Below are 16,918 nucleotides of genomic sequence, written 5' to 3' on the forward strand. Positions count from 1 at the left end.
GCAACAATTATAGTAACAGTTTCTTTTATTCTTTAGGCAAGACACACAATATAAAAGTTACTAATTTTATCGTTCGCGTCGCACTGGCTCGAGCAAAAGCATAAAGTGACTGAATTTCGTGACCATTGCCTTTGGTGGTTAGAAATAGCCTTCTTCAACTTTTTCTCAAAGATTTGTTCAAACCAAATGAGCAACAAATTTTGTTAAACATCGCCGGTTTTTGAAATTCATTTTTGAAAAATTTCGGGAGGGGCTTTAGCCCCCTAGCCCCCCCCTCTGGCTACGTGCCTGTAATTAGCCCTGGTCTCCCCTACAATAAGAAGGCGACACGCGTGCAGTAATAATACTATTGTATTCGTATTTTCATTCTACTGCTCAATTCATAGTCACCTTCCAATCAAATATTAATAGTTTACTATAATGATAGCTTTCGATAAATGAAAGTATCCTATTATGTCTTGTTTTTTTTCTGTTTAACCCTCTGCTGTCCAAATTTTTGTTTTGCTTATAAAAGCTGTTGTAGATTGTTTGTGTAACTAGAAAACCGAACTCACAAAACTTATGGATTTTTCATTAAATCCTCTAAAAAATCTAACACCCCCATTTGACGCGTGAATATTTTAATTTTTGAATAAATTATACACTGTTATTCTCAAAATATTTTTGTCACGTTTTCCTCCAATTTTTAACTTTAAATGTCGAATTCATTCAACATAATAAGATTTCAACGTTGACTTTAGTTTATCCTGGCTTTAGTCCAAGAGTTAGCTATAATTTAGCGATAGCACACAATGTATTCAATTGAGTGGCTGGTGTCCAAGTGAGGCTAACCCACACTTTGCATTTTTATAGTAAATAGAAAAAACATCCATATTTCCTAATTAACATTGTTTTGATTGTTAAAATACACGATTTTATTAGTAGTTCATTGATCCATCTTGTCTAGAAAAAATAAGATCATTACATGAACGATTTCAATTCACGAGCATTTTCGTAGTTCGAGGGGGTTACCAATCCTCCAAAAGCGGGTAACCCACAATTCATATGTCCTTTCTTTATCTTCCGTCTTAGAGTTATGATGTCTTGCGCAAAGTTATTGCATGGCATATAGCGCTTTATTTGATCATATCATATTAGTTCGGAATTCAGTCGCAAGGGCGGCGCTGTTTTCAGCTGTTCAATGAAACGAGATAGGAAGATGGTGTCTACGACAAAATTGTTGTAAGGTAATTATAAGTATATCTTTTGAATGTAATCAAAGAATTTGAATCTAACTTTGTAAGTCCTACATGTTTTGAAATATAGCGCATTTTTTGGAAACATAATATGTCAATAAAATTTTTAACCAAAGCATGCTCTATCTCGAAACATACAGGGCCTACAAACATTGCTTCTCCAGATGATATGTTTAAAATGATAGGACCTACAACTTTCTGGAAGACACTACATTTCTATCTAGCTTTATTAAACAATTGATAACAGCGCAGCCCTAGCGACTTAATTCCGAACTAGTATGCTTTAACCAAATAAAGCGCTAGGTGTCATACAGCAACTTTTCTTAAGACACCATAAATCTATAATGGAAGACAATAATTGATTCCACGCTTTTCAAATTTGCGACCACAATGTATCGCTTTACTTTTGATTCTTTATTGGTCGGTCAACTTTCAATGCAGAAACTTGACACTTTCACTGGAAAGAGAAATTACGCTCAAAAATATACATTCGCGAAGGAAATATATTAGATAGAAAATATCCATATATAGCAAGTATGTGAGCGACATTCACCTTCAGGAACGACTATTTCGGCCGAAACGTCAACGTGCAATGCAATCCAACTAAAACAGTATTATATCGAGTTCACCGATGTGCACTACAACATAACATTTACTGATGGCGAATCGATTGACTACTTTTTCTTAAAATCTTGGAAAACGGACGAGAAAACTCGAATTTGCATAAAACACAATGTGGGGTTAGCCCCTTTTTGACGCCAGGGGAATACCGGCCCATTTTTGGTACCGTAATACCGGTACTGAACAAAAGCCAGTACCGGTATTTTCGGTACTATACAATTTTTATGACAAATATGTTAACTCTGCAGGGGAATCTGTTTCAAAATATCGGTCTGCAAGATAGCGTTTAATTATATTAATTTTTCTTCTAGATAAATCGTTGAGATAACACCTTTGTGTGGGAATGAGGTGGGGCCATCATCATAATAATTCTAGAAATTAAAGTTTTATTAGTGACATTCTGATTGGTTTCCATTATTCACTGGATGGCGCGTAATAAGACTATGGTCTAAGTCGTGTCTGTATTTGGTTTGCTCTTAAACCTTTATAAAAGAACGAACAGCGATTTAGTAGCTAACAGTTTTAGACTTGGTGAACTGCTTCAAATGGGGCGATTTGTAATTATTGGTGATCGGAAAATTCAGCAAAACTCCATAGTTTACAGGAAAGCAAGGAGCCTTGATATGCATTAGAGAATAGTAGGCAAACGACCCTATATGTCGGAACCAATTTTCAGAAATGCAAGAGTGGAAATGCGATTAACCTGCTCGGATATACTGCCATTCTCGCTTTGATTTACTGTTGTTAATAGGGTTTCATACATGTACCATCTGTTCAAATCGACCGAAAGTCGCACCACTTAGCAGTTATTGATTTCAAAGTGTCCTAGATTTCGAAATTCGAAAAATATCTTCTGTGAAATAAATAAATAAATAAGCAATTAAAAACAATAAACATGTTTTAAAAAAATATTCGAGTACCGGTACTTTACTTGCTGCGAACCCTAGCCAGTTAGTACTGGGGTTACCTTCATGGTTAACTTTGACTGCTAATAGCAAAAAATCTAAAAATTATTTTCAGATTTCTCAAATGGCAGTAAACTTAGATTACTTAGAACTGTTAAACAATGCAAAAATGTTAATTTTGGGAAAATGTGGGTTAGCATCTTTTGGACGCCAGCCATTCAAATGTATAAATAAGCGCTGAAATGTATCATTTGGATGTTTGTAATCTGCTGATTCAAAAGATGAGGATCTTTTATGCCTGAATGATTGAAACTAAATCCAGTGGACTTTTTCTGCTCCAAAAATAAAGAAAAAGCATGCAAATTTTGTTTTTGTATGATTAGTGGGATTATTGTGACGTTGATTTTTTGGTAGTGCTAATATATAATTTTTGTTTTGAATATTTTGCAGCATATTTTCCGTAATCCGTCCAAAAGGAAAGGTAGGACAGCAGTAGATTAATAATGCCCTAAAGTTATACTACTCAGGCAGTTCTATATACAGGTAATCAATAAGCATGCAAAATGTGTCTTTACGGCTACCTGATATGCATTAAAGTCGTTTTAAAGGTTATTTAAAAGTTTCTTTTGTCCAAATATACGGCTACATTGCTGCTGTGCCATGAAAATGCTTTTATACTGGCATTATGCATTCAGAATGCTGCTTACTGACAAGAAGTTTTTAAGCAGTTTTTTGTATGCTAATTAACAACAGTTATGCATAAAGAATGCTAGTACACTGCCAGAAGCATCTGAAACGCAAATTATATGCTATTTTACTGCATACACTAATGCTTGCTGGTTACCTGGGTAAGGAACTAGAAATAAAAGTTTATGGATATTATGTGTTTTCTAACAGTTTATAATATATGTTTGCTTATAACAGTTTTTTTGGATACCATCGTAACGATATTATTTAGGTATTACTTTATTCTTTTTCAGACGGGAACTTATCGTGAACTCTCGTCTCATCTTGAAAGAAATGATTATTGCTTTTCGGTTTCAAGTTTAATAATTTTTATAGTTAGAAAAAACTGGAAAAACTCTAGAAAAGGAGCTGCAGAGAGAAAACGGGGTTTTCAAAAACGTATTCCTCGCCTATGGCATAACGTAAAATGTTATAATGATAGGCAGTGTTCGATTGGAATCGATTTTTGACAGCTAAACCTGAATTTAATCGATCCAAAATGGTGTCTCCACAGTTCTCTTTCAAGAGTTGTTCTAGTAAGAACAATAAGTGCTGTGTCCTGCCTCGTTTCTGTGAGTGTTGTCTTCAAAAGCCTAATAAATTACATAGATGAACAAAGTGGTCTAACGAGAATATTTTAGACCACCTGATGATGATCCGTCAATTTTATCATTTAAAGTAGTTCATAGCTAATTAAAAGTATCTTCTTTTCTATACAGATTGAAAGTGTATAACAGAGATGCCAGGTACTTTTTTCAAATGTCTGCAATAATAATTTTAAAAGTCTGGGAAGAACAAAAAATGTCAGGAAAGCTAGTGTAACCAAAAGCCTTTATATTCAAAAATCTGTAAATATCTGCAACCAAACTAAAAAATCTGCAAATATCTGCCCCATCGAAACATTCTGCAGCTTAAATTAAAAGTCTGCGAATTTGCAGACTTGCCTGCAAATCTGGCATCTCTGGTGTATAATAGGATGCAGTTAAATGAAAAATTTAAAACGCTTATACACATTTCAATAGAACTGTTCCGAAACCAGGTGGTGATATAGAGTACTTGATAGGGTTGTGGTACCGGTAATACCGGTACCGAAAATCCCGGGAATACCGACCCATTTTTGGTACCGTAATACCGGTACTGAACAAAAGCCAGTACCGGTATTTTCGGTACTATACAATTTTTTATGACCAATATTTGAACTCTGCAGGGGATCTGTTTCAAAATATCGGTCTGCAAGATAACGTTTAATTATATTAATTTACCTTCTAGATAAATCGGTGAGATGACACCTTTGTGTGGGAATGAGGTAGGGCCATCATCATAATAATTCTAGAAGTTAAAGTTTTATTAGCGACATTCTGATTGGTTTCCATTATTCACTGGGTGGCGCGTAATAAGACTATGGTCTAAGTCATGTCTGTATTTGGTTTGCTCTTAAACCTTTATCTATAAAAAAACGAACAGCGATTTAGTATAGTATCCATAGTTTACAGGAAAGCAAGGAGCCTTGATATGCATTAGAGAATAGTAGGCAAACGACCCTATATGTCGGAACCAATTTTCAGAAATGCAAGAGTGGAAATGCGATTAACCTGCTCGGATATACTGCCATTCTCGCTTTGATTTACTGTTGTTAATAGGGTTTCATACATTTACCATCTGTTCAAGTCGACGAAAGTCGCACCACTTACCAGTAATTGATTTCAAAGTGGCCTAGATTTCGAAATAAAAGAAGGTACCCTATACGAAAAATATCTTCTGTGAAATGAGTCTTGCCATTCCGAAGTAATTAAAAACAATGCACATGTTTTTGATCAGTACAAATCAATCATCTGAGAAGCATTCAAATTCAGTTTGAAGCTTTTTTCAATTTTTTTTAAAAAAATATTCGAGTACCGGTACTACCGGTACCGGTTTTCGCCAAAAAGGGTCGGTACAGCGAACCCTAGTACTGATGGAAACTGACCAACCGCTATTGTACATCTCCGGAATAAGTTTCAGAGCGACATAGGGTATTTACCAGAGTAGCAGTATAAATACTATAGACGAGCTATTTCAAACGTTTAAATTGGCTGACAGTTTATATATATATATATATATATATATATATATATATATATATATATATATATATATATATATATATATATATATATATATATATATATATATATATATATATATATATATATATATATATATATATATATATATATATATATATATATATATATATATATATATATATATATATATATATATATATATATATATATATATATATATATATATATATATATATGACAGCTGGAGGAAAACAAACCCCCAATTAGAGTGTGTAAAATGGTTTACATGAAACTCAATTGTCTTTGACTTTATTTACACACACTGGATAACTCTTTTCACACTAGTCGTTTTGTAGAGATTATGTATGCTGCAATAGAAGAGATTCAGGACATGTTTATGAAGATTCTTAAACATGTTCTAAATACTTCATGTAGATTGGACCAAGAAGTTGGAATATGATCTTACAAACCGCTCATGAAATTGTGATTTGGAATTTCTGGCTTACTGAGTTCAAATGTGTCTAGAGGCGCCGAAGAACTCAAAAAAAGAAACTAAAAAAACTGAGACTGACACCACATATAACAGATAATTAGACTAGCACAAAATTTATGTAAAACCTACATTACATCCATCGCTGCGCCATATACAAAAGTTTGCCAAAAAAGAATATAGTAAAATTTAATCATTAAAAGTTACCCTACACTTGGATTGATCATAGCATCTTGAAATACTATAGAAGTTAGGGTAAGGTGGGGCAAATCAGACCATTGGGTAACCCCGACCCCCATCTGTTATCGAAAATCGGACGCACTACGCGAACTAATATCAATGTTCTCGTGCAGAGCATCGAAAATAATCATAATGGTGGCATGACAGCATTTTATTAGTCTACATTGAGATGCTCAAACGACAACAAGTGTGTTTTTTCAACTTTTGATTTGATTTTTGTGCATCATTGACTTCAAGATACTTCTAATTGTTAAAGTGATAGCATAAAAAATGTAAGTGGATTTAAATTCCTTGATTCAAGTCCTGCAAAGTGCATAGATGAATTTGGTCCCACTTTTTTCATATTTTTTTTAATCGCGTCGTAATGAAATCGGTGGGGCAAATCCGACCTCTCAATAATGGGGTAAATCCGACCGCTTTTTTTGCTAAGAAAATGTTTATTTATCAATTTGAAAAATATTTTTGTTATTATTATTTATTATTTTTTTGCACAATGGTTCATAATTCCAAACGAAAAACACAAAAACGTGATGATTATAGTATTCGTCGAGCAATTGCTCCACTGCAGATGGGAATATTTTGACTTTCTACTACTGGTGATTTTGACATTCAAAGATCGACATTGAATTCCATTTTCTTCATGTTACAATTGAAGAACATAACATTCATCGATTTATCATTGAACAACCATAAAATTTGGGTAATAACTGTATTAAATCAACCAAAAACATAGGCGGTCGGGTTTACCCCACTATTTTTGAAAACAGCAACTGAAACTGAACAAATGAACTTTTTCGTAAAACGCTTGTATCTCCGAAGACACGAATAAAATGCTACATATAGAAAATTATTCAGAAGTCTAACCTTTAATTTGGTACATAACACGACTTGATCCGATGTAAAATGAGCATTTTACAGCCAAAACCATTTACTAGGTCGGATTTGCCCCACCTTACCCTATTATTTAGACTTATTCATTAATGTATTTATTCATTGTGTTTTGAATTGGAATTCGGCCCCGTATGGCTAACGCCTTAACAAATAAACGTCAAGAAAAAAATAGTAAAATTTACTTTGACAATCTATCTAACAATCTTTTACACTACTAACGTTTTCTTTAGAGATTTTTTGACATTTGTCAGTCGGTCCAACTAGCGAATCAAATTCGTTACTTGGACAAAAACTGTTGCCCAACCAACGAATAACGACTGTATAATGTTGAGAAAAATGTATTTATTCAGTTTTCCGTAGTTCATCCGCTGGCTCTAGATATTATACTACTCGAGGTCAAGCAAAAACGACATATTATACGAAACGCTAAAAAATTATAACTTCGTCAAAGCGGAAGAAGAAGGAGTAACGTCGAATTCTATGTGTTTTATGTCAAAGTAACTACGAAATTAAAGCCGAATTTACACCTATCCGATGCGTTTCAGTGCCGGTTCAGTTCCGTGCACGGACGCCAATATTCTTTCATACAAATTAAATGCAAGCGTTCACACTTGTCCGGCACGGCACCGTCCCGGACAAGTGTGAATGCTTGCATTTGAAGTGTGTGAAAGAATTTTGGCGTCCGTGCACGGAACTGAACCGGCACTGAAACGGATCGGATAGGTGTAAATTCGGCTTAACAATATAGACCAGTTATTTCAATCGCCCAGATCAAATATACCGAATTATTGATATAATTCAATATGTAAAATGGTGATATTTTATGTGTATATAATACGAACAACATGTTTGGTACAGTCTTGATACGGTTTACTGACCGGGTAGCGTTCTGTAAGTTTTAGAAGAACGATGTACAAAAATAGTTGCAACTCCGAAAACAGACTGAACTGGTTTTCCGACTCTCATTCACTTTCTGTTGCAATCAGCTGCTGGCGAAGTATTTGAAAAGTTGTTTGGTTTACATTTTTTGCACCGGCATATGATCAACTCTCTTGAGGACAGGTTTACGTGCGGCCGGCTGATCTAACCCCATGGTGTTGTGTGTGAAAGGTTTTTCCTTATGCAATTTTTACCTTCATTCTTTTTTTGCACAATGTGTACCCGATGAAGCAACGGACCAATCAAAATTGTCGGTGATTATCAGCCTCCTATTTAATGATATACCAGAGTTGCGCGCTCTTAAACTTTTCAACATTTTGAAGCTACGATTTTGATAAATTACAGGTACAAATACATAGTAGTATATCGATGGTGCGTACTCACTAAATGCTAATTCCAATCCATAACTAACATATCTTACTTAGCGACCAAGTGAGCACATTGACGATTGGTCAATGCTACGTTTCCTAGTAACCAGTATTTGCACGGGTCATTGGACCTGTTTGACCTAGATGGCAAATCACGGTTTGAAGTGATACTTACCTAGCAGTATTTCCACTGTACATTCACTCATATAATCGTGGCAATCGAATGTCTTGCCGGCTTCCTTACGCATTTTATCCACCACCAACCGAGAGTTTTCGTTGAAAAGATCGATGAAACTTTTCAACACATTTAGATGAAACGTGGGTGCAATCAGTTTACGATGTTGGCGCCATTTGTGCCCTAGGTAGATGAAAAAAAATGCAAAGTTAGTGTTATGTTGCGCTTAAAATGAGAATAGTTCTAAGGTACTGATTCCATTTCCCTTTCGAAATTTAGCCAGTTTCAGTGCAACTAAATCTATTCGAAGAAAGTGTTGAAGTCTGCGCGTCATACGAACCGGAAGTCAGAAGGGCATGCAAAGTCAATTAGCAAATTAAGTGATAACGAAAGCACGACAAAAATTAATTCTGAATTAATGCAGATCAGATACTGCAAACCACGAGGAAGCGACGGATCGTTTAACAAATCAACAATGGAGGTACCAACTTGATACTCGTGTGCGTATGTAAATTAGTCCGTGTATTTGGAGTCGTTGAAAATCTAAACTGTCTGGCGTGTTATTTTTTATGCTTTTGGGATATGTTCTGAACTTACCTGTACTGATCAGTAATCCGTTTCCGAGCCATGGTTTGAAGAAGCGATATTCTGGCGATTTGTCGATGTACACATGACTGCTGAGCAAAAGCTCTACATCCCGTGGATCCACCAGGAAAACGATTAACTTTGGACCAATCCAGAGTTTGATTACTTGATTAAAATCTTTGCCTTTTTCGATGATTGTTCGAAACACAGCTATGGGAAGAAAACGAGGCACGTGGTTAGAATATTATTTTCAAAAATTAGAGGTTCCCGGTATAGCACTGCGTTGGTTATCAACGACAACAACCGGCAATTGTCTTTTTAGCTTATATGGTCAAACATAAGACAGATTCAATATTGAGGCTACAGAATTGTCTGAAAAGCGCGTTCGCTATGATGCAATGATACGTGCGACGAGTGTATCAATGAATGTGCGGTAGATATGGAATAACGTGAAAGAGAGTGAGAGGTCAATCAACTTTTCTTTCCCCTATTACATCTGATTGAGTAGCGCTGGAGTAAATAATGTCTTCCCGTTTAGGGTGAGCGTTTTTTGTCTTACGTATTTACTAGTAAGTAAGTTGCCATTAAGTCCGCCATCATCTGAGTAGCGAAACATGTAAACATACTGCTCTACTCGAACAAAAAATCTATTGTAGCTATCCACGTTAGGTACAAACGAGTTATATGCATCACATAGACGAATGTCTAGGTCTGGTAACAAACCAAATTCGACGTCCATCCCCGAAATTTGTAGTTACGTCCACGGACCTGCATACTAATAGTCCCACACTACCAATAATTGAACATAATGCGTCGTTAAACGGTAATAGGTTTTTGGACTACCGTCAAACGGGGTTACTGCAACATTTTTCAACTTCAAAGCGGTACAACTAAAATGTTAAAACTTTAGCATAATATTCAACAAGCTCAAGCGCAAATGGGACCACGAAGGATACTAAATGGTACTAATAAAATCAAAATATCATTTCCTACTTTTATAATGGACAACAAACATTCCTGTTGCAAGTTATCCCATATATGGGTTAATTTGACACATATGATCTGCGTTGAAGTTTTACTGGAGTGTATTATTGACCAAACGTTCTATAATTTGATATTTTACTACAATTTAATTGAATTATTTTTATAATTTAGTTTAAATTATTATTCATACCCATGTTTTTTTTCTCCAAATAATAACGTTCTTAATCAGCTATAACTTGATTTATGCAAGATTTGTTCACAAAAGTAAGTAAGGCTGATAATTGGGACGTCTTTCATTTGAGCACTAATAGTTATGAAGTTATGGTAATTAACCTGATTCGATTCTGCTGAAATAGTGCTGCCAAGGATAGTTTCAGTGAACGGCGAAAATGAAACTTTGCTATAGCTTCGTTGTCCTGAAGTATTAGTAAAAAGTGATAGCCCTAATTTGGACCCCTACATATTTTAGACCCTGTTAATGTATTTGCCTCCTACACTGCCAAATTGTTGGTTTGATGCAGCAATTACATTCCTTGGGTTGTCTATTAGGTTTCAATATCATTAGTTCATCTCTAATTGTTTAAAATTAAACAGAATCCACAGTTTTCAAAAATATCACCGAAAACGTTTCATGTTTCAACGATAGCCAAGAGGAACCGGTGGAAATGATACATTTTCAAATTGGATTTAAATGTACAATTATAATATATATTTTTTTATCGATTTAATTAGTTTGTCTGATTTGGTATTATGCATGTTACGTGTTTGAAAAGGTTTCTTCGTAATATTTTATCTAAAAAATCTTAAATAAATGGTGTCCACAATATGTCTTAAAATATTGATATCAACTTATTTTGGACACTCCTCGATTTTCTTTCTTGACAGCTATTTGTTTATCGAGTTATAATAATCAAAAAGTGAAAAATTTGGTAACGGTAGGTCGCCTGCTCTTTTTGGCCAATTTTTTTTAAAATGTTCAAACCAATGGATGTCGAAAATCAAACGATTGAGGAACATTTCATTGAAAACCATAATATGACCAAAGAGGAGACTTTTGAAATCCATGTTGAAGAACATTTGTAGTTCGAATTTGTTGAATTCGACGAGCTATATGTTGACAAATCTAAGTGACATATCACAGCTAAATAATGATAATAAGAGTGTGCTTGCTGAATTCCTAGAATCGCCTGAAACACTCACACGAACAGGAACATCACGATTCAAGCGACGTAGTCCTGCTGTTTTAACATTGCGCCGAACATTTGAATTCCACAAGGCGAAAACTGAAGAAAAAAGGAAAGTAAAGGAAGAGAAACAAAGAAAAGCTGAGATTAGAAAGAATAACAAGAAACCACCTCGTAAACAAAATAATTAAAAATTAATATTTAGTACAAGAAGATTCCTGACGAACTTTGGTTTATCATCGACTTGAGGATGTTACTCCCTAATACTGCTACAGATGAATTGTTACACGAAATATATTATTGTTAACTCTATTGCATAACATTTAATGCTGCTTTGCCAAGTCTGCAGTAACCTAATTGTACCGAAAGTTTTTCTATTTCTCAAAATGATAGAACTAAAAAAAATACTTCATGCAGTCAGCCTTATAAAGATTAATGTACCATTTTTGATTGGCAGTCACTGATTTGCTTATGATTTTCTTTCATGCATTAAATATACTGCAAAGAGAACGAGTCAGTTGATCAGTTTAGTAGAAAAACTTCACTGTTTCCAAAATATATCCAGTCACATTCAGTGTGTCCAACATATGCTTGGAACACTGTCCAAATTAGTGTGGAAGGGTCCGAAAAATTCATGCTGTGAAGAAATGTCATTTTCGAGTTTATGTCAATGTATAAAACATCCATTGACAGTTTTCTTACAAGAACAGTAATTTTGGAGCAGACTCGTGCATGTATTGCATTAAAAAACATAGGCAAGCAAATATTTTTTGACGTTCACGTAATTTCACTTCCTCTAGGGGTCCAAAATTGGTTGGTTACCCTATAGCCTATCGAAACCATCAACGAGAATCTTTTCTGTACTAGGTTAATGACATTTTTTAACGTATTTTGTTAGTAAATTCATTCAAATTTCATATAATAATACCACGATTATGTGTTGTTTTATTGTGTAGCGTGATGGTTTCCGTATCGTTTGACAGATCACTGGCTTTAAATATTGTATTTATCCAAAATATTCTAAACAAAGTCCTAGCAAGCATTAACACTGTTAGTGGTAGTTATTGTGCCTTGCAGAATAATCGCTCGATATGCGATTATATGAAAGCTCAATTGAGATAGGCGCGTGACAGCCGCCTATATAAATTTATAGGCAGCTTTTTCCTTGAAGCTTTCGAATAGCACACAGCTGGCAGAAAAATAAAGCTCCACTGAAATCTGCTTGCGGAGCAACTGCGGCTATATTTGATGCGCCTTTCATACGCCCGCAATGTGAGATTTTATTATAAGCGCGACAGTAAGATCCGTAACGCTATTCGACGCACGATTCGTCGCAATGTATTTCTTACGGAATGAATGACACATTAACAAAAGGTGGTACAATTTTGTGCAAAAACCTTATTGTAAATAAAACATACGACAACCTGAAACTTTAGAAGAACAGTTTTCAGTCAGTTTTATTGACAAATTCTGTTAAAGTAAATAATTGGCACACATTAAACTTGGGTAATACATATTTTTCGACGTTTTTGAGAATTTATTATCAAATGCACCAATTCAATTCGTCGCATCAAAATGATAGAATGGCTCGTTTGCAATGAACCGTACAATATGATAGTGGAATTAAATACCGAATGTTGCCGATTTCGTATTTTAAACCACTTTTGCAAATATTAGGGAATTTTCATCAAACTGTATATTTTCCAGGATATGATGGAACGGTTGCCATAGTTACAAGAAAGTATCTTTGTGATATAATTGGAGAAAATTCAGAAAGGTGTGCGAGTGATTTTATAGAACAGATAAAACTTAATTCCTTCGGTCCTGCAAGCCAGTCGTGATTCTCTGGTTGGACACTCTTTAACAGGACTGCTTTTTATGTTGGAACTCCGCTGGTTGGACCATTATCCAACTAAAAGCATCTGAATGCCAAAATCTCATGTCAAATTTACTTTGACAATCTATCTAACAATTACTATTTTACACTACTAACGTCTTCTTTGGAGAGTTTTTGACATTTGTCAGTCGGTCCAGCTAGCGAATCAAATTCGTTAGTTGGACAGAGGCTGTGATCCAACCAGCGAATCACGACTGTATTGAAAAAAAAATCATAGACGTTGGCAAATAATTTCAAGTAGGAATGTGAGGCAATCAGTTATTAGAAGAAATATTTCCTTAATACGCATAAACGTTTTTCTGCATATATCAATTCGATTGCCTTTTTGGAATAAATCAGCACTTTACAAAATTGGCCGAGCTTCCCAACAATTTTGAGAGAATGTAGTACTAAATGTAATGCTAAAATTAAAATGCCAGCATATATCGATAATGGAAATATCGACGTCATATTACATGATCTGACACCGCTTAAATTAAATCAAGTAACAATTAAAAGATTCACGTCGTATTTCGGAGCAGCTAAATCCATTACGGAGGACACGTGGAGGAACTACTTTCCAGGTATATCAAATTGTGTTTTTGTGGTATACATGCATGTATACCAATCCATTGCCTCCTACATCACCCTGCAGTGCAAAACAGAAGGCGGGAGTATCATCAAACAGCGAACTCTTTGTGAATATCAAGGACAAACTAATCCCAGTCAAAAAGGGCAAGCCAGCAAACGGAGGGCTTTTTGCCAACTCGGATGTGCTAATCACCCTTCAATTTGCCAGCAAATTGCTATTTCAAATGCAACATTTGGGCGATTTGCCGCCCTCATTTTTTGGCTGCTATACCCGCCCTTAAATCGCCTCCAAATCGCACAGGGAACGCGCAATTTAATCGCCCTTAATTGCCTTGAAGCTAGAAAGAACATCTGATCGCAAGTATCAAGGCAGTAATGGTCGAGAAAAAGAATATTTTCCTGCCGCAAAAAAGAGCACCTCTTGAAATGGCAAGTTGCGCGCAGGGGATCTAACAGGGTCTAACTAATTCATGTGTTATTTTTATTTTTTACGTTTGGAAATATATGAAAGACCCATGGCACCTTTAAATTAACGCATTCAGCGGGCTTAAATAAAGAAATGAAAAATGCTGTATCTCATCCATGGCTATATTACGAAAAGCGCATTTGTGATTTCTACGTGACGGTTCAGAAACAAATCACACGATTTTGCCTTTCTCAGTTCAACCTTGATTTTCCAAAATTTCTTTCCGCTGTCTTTAGAGGTACTTCTGGCATATATAAAACATCAAACAGTTTCAGATTTGAAGTTGCGTGATCGTAGTTATTTAGTGTAATGTAAAAAACTTATTTTTGGCGTAATGTTGCCCCCGATGGTAGTTAGTTTGAAAATATTTTAGGTTCGTGAAGATGAAAATTATTTTGATTGTTATATTTTAGTTATCCAAAAATTCAAAAAAAATGGCTATCACCTAACCTGTAGAGCATACCGTGCAAACATAAAGACATAGTATACCGTTTTGGCTTCATCATTAACATCGTCATTCGTCAATCCGGACGCTCCGAATCTTGACCAAGTGCACGAGCATCTTTCTCGATTACGCATAGCCAGCGTGTGTGGGATTTGTCACGAAATCGACGGCCATGTTCAAACATTAAATTTTGCTTCAGTGTATCACAGTATAATCCATAGAGCAAAATAAACCAATACCGTATCAAGCACAAGAAAGCTGGTTAGCGAGTAAGCACCAAGAAAACCCTTCGATTGAACATCTAGCAGCACTTTTGTACTCGATATCGCATATCGGCAACTGTCAGCCCAGCTTTCGGTCTAACAAAAAAAGTAGAATGTCATATCATCAGTAGTGAGCAACTACGTTGGGGAATTGCATCTCTACCTTGGCATGACCGGCAGCAACAGTTTGCTCAAAGATCCGACACAGAAGGCTTAGGACAACTTGTAGTCGCACAGTTTTGTACTTCTGTAAGCAGTAGGTAAATCTCGAGAGAAGCTGGTAGCATCATTGGCTGTGCACAAGAAAAAACGCACGCGGAGCTGGCCAATGGAACATAGCCTACAATGGGCACGCCGGTTTCGGCACGAGAGAAGCCGTACAGCGAGCGAAGCATCTCCAGCTCTAGTTGCTGATAAAACGTCGCGTGTTGCTGAAAGACTGGACCAGCAACATTGTTCCGAAGACACAGCACCGGAAAAATTGTTGAGGAAAGTCATTTCGATAAGTAAACCGTGATGACAATTACGTATTGGCCACAATTGCAACCTGACAGGTGGATACTCAAGTCCAAAACGGTATACTACGAAAAGCCGGGGAACTTCGGCTGGAGAAACATACAAAAAGACCCTTAATAGGATAAATTACAACATTTCGTGAGCAAGGGCTAACGAAATGGTGATAGGGTTCTTTTTCAGAACTTTCTTTTTCGGACGTTATTTCTCGAAATCAGCTTTCGGAGTTTCTTTTCTGGAGCATGGCTGTCGGGCAGACCAACAACACCGTGGGGAACAAAAGTACCTCGTAATCGTTACCTTCAGTGGAGTTCGAGTTTCGGACCTGAAAGGTCTGCGGTGGAGTTGTAGAGAACGTGTGAAATCGAAGGCACTGACAGCGAAAGAGTGGTAACATCACTCTAACATCTCATCCGCTTGGTGATCACGTCCGCTCGACAAGATTTCAATTAAGGTTGATTTAAGTATGTCACCTCCGATGAGGATTGTCACCGTCGAGAGAGGAGATAGCAAATAGAGAGATGTGAGTAAAACTAGTTAGTCTAGAGAAAGAAAAGAAGGAAAGGTGAAGAGAATGAGGACCGGAGAAAGAAGGGCGAGGCTGAATCAATAAAGTTTATGGTTGTGAAAATTTGCTTTGCGGATCTAATTTTGTTTCAGTTTGGTGTGATTTTTACGAGCTATCCGGAGCTAGGGTATGGGCTTTTTTAATGGGCTGTCTGGTGTTTTAGCCCATGAGAACTTGCTTGAGTAATAAATCGAAGGCTTCCACCCAAATCATCCCGACTTAGAAGTTCACTCCCGACTCCTGGCTTAAAAGTTCGACTGGAATTACGTTTTTTCCAACAGCCTTGCCATTTTTTCGCTCTAGAATAGTCTTTCGCACTTATCTAACGTTTCGTTTTTATGTTCAATAGCACGTAATTTAAATTTCAAATAAAAAACTGGACTAATTGGGTATTGGAAATGTTGGGTATGGCGGAATTCCAGACAATGAAACTTTATTTGTTGCACCGCACAGAGGAGTAACTGTGACTAAATCTGATAAGTTTACAAAAAAAAGTTATATTGAAGAAAATTGGCTTTAAAAAAATTTCCTAAATATTGTTTTATATCTCGATATGTTCTATTCATGTACCCTTCATATTTTCAACGAATTTGTTCAAATGACATTGTTACTATGTTTTAATTGCCGTAAGGTTCTACTGTAACGATTTTGTTGACTATTTTTGGCAAATTTAATGCTAAGAGAAACGAAAGCAATGAAATTGAAAGGATCCGAAACGGAAGGTATTCTAGATTGAATCAGTTATAAACTTAGAACGGAACTATTAGTATTAAAATCGATACGTTAA

General features: G+C 35.8%; 2 protein-coding genes across 2 annotated transcripts in view; one reads left to right on the forward strand and one right to left on the reverse strand.

Moving 5' to 3' along the window:
* LOC131696298 (uncharacterized) overlaps positions 1-16,918 on the forward strand; it is a 357,871-nt gene that overhangs the window by 60,672 nt on the left and 280,281 nt on the right. The gene's annotated exons all lie outside the window — the stretch shown is intronic.
* The window catches only part of LOC131696315 (cytochrome P450 4g15), an 89,089-nt gene that overhangs the window by 50,549 nt on the left and 21,622 nt on the right, over positions 1-16,918 (reverse strand). The window contains exons 2-3 of the mRNA XM_058984865.1: positions 9,254-9,451; positions 8,657-8,839 (exon numbers count right to left, since the gene is read on the reverse strand). Of these exons, the coding sequence (XP_058840848.1) occupies positions 8,657-8,839; positions 9,254-9,451 (381 nt within the window). The remainder of the gene's footprint in view (positions 1-8,656; positions 8,840-9,253; positions 9,452-16,918) is intronic.

Source organism: Topomyia yanbarensis, chromosome 1 (assembly GCF_030247195.1).
Source record: "Topomyia yanbarensis strain Yona2022 chromosome 1, ASM3024719v1, whole genome shotgun sequence".
In the NCBI taxonomy this organism is placed as follows: domain Eukaryota; kingdom Metazoa; phylum Arthropoda; class Insecta; order Diptera; family Culicidae; genus Topomyia; species Topomyia yanbarensis.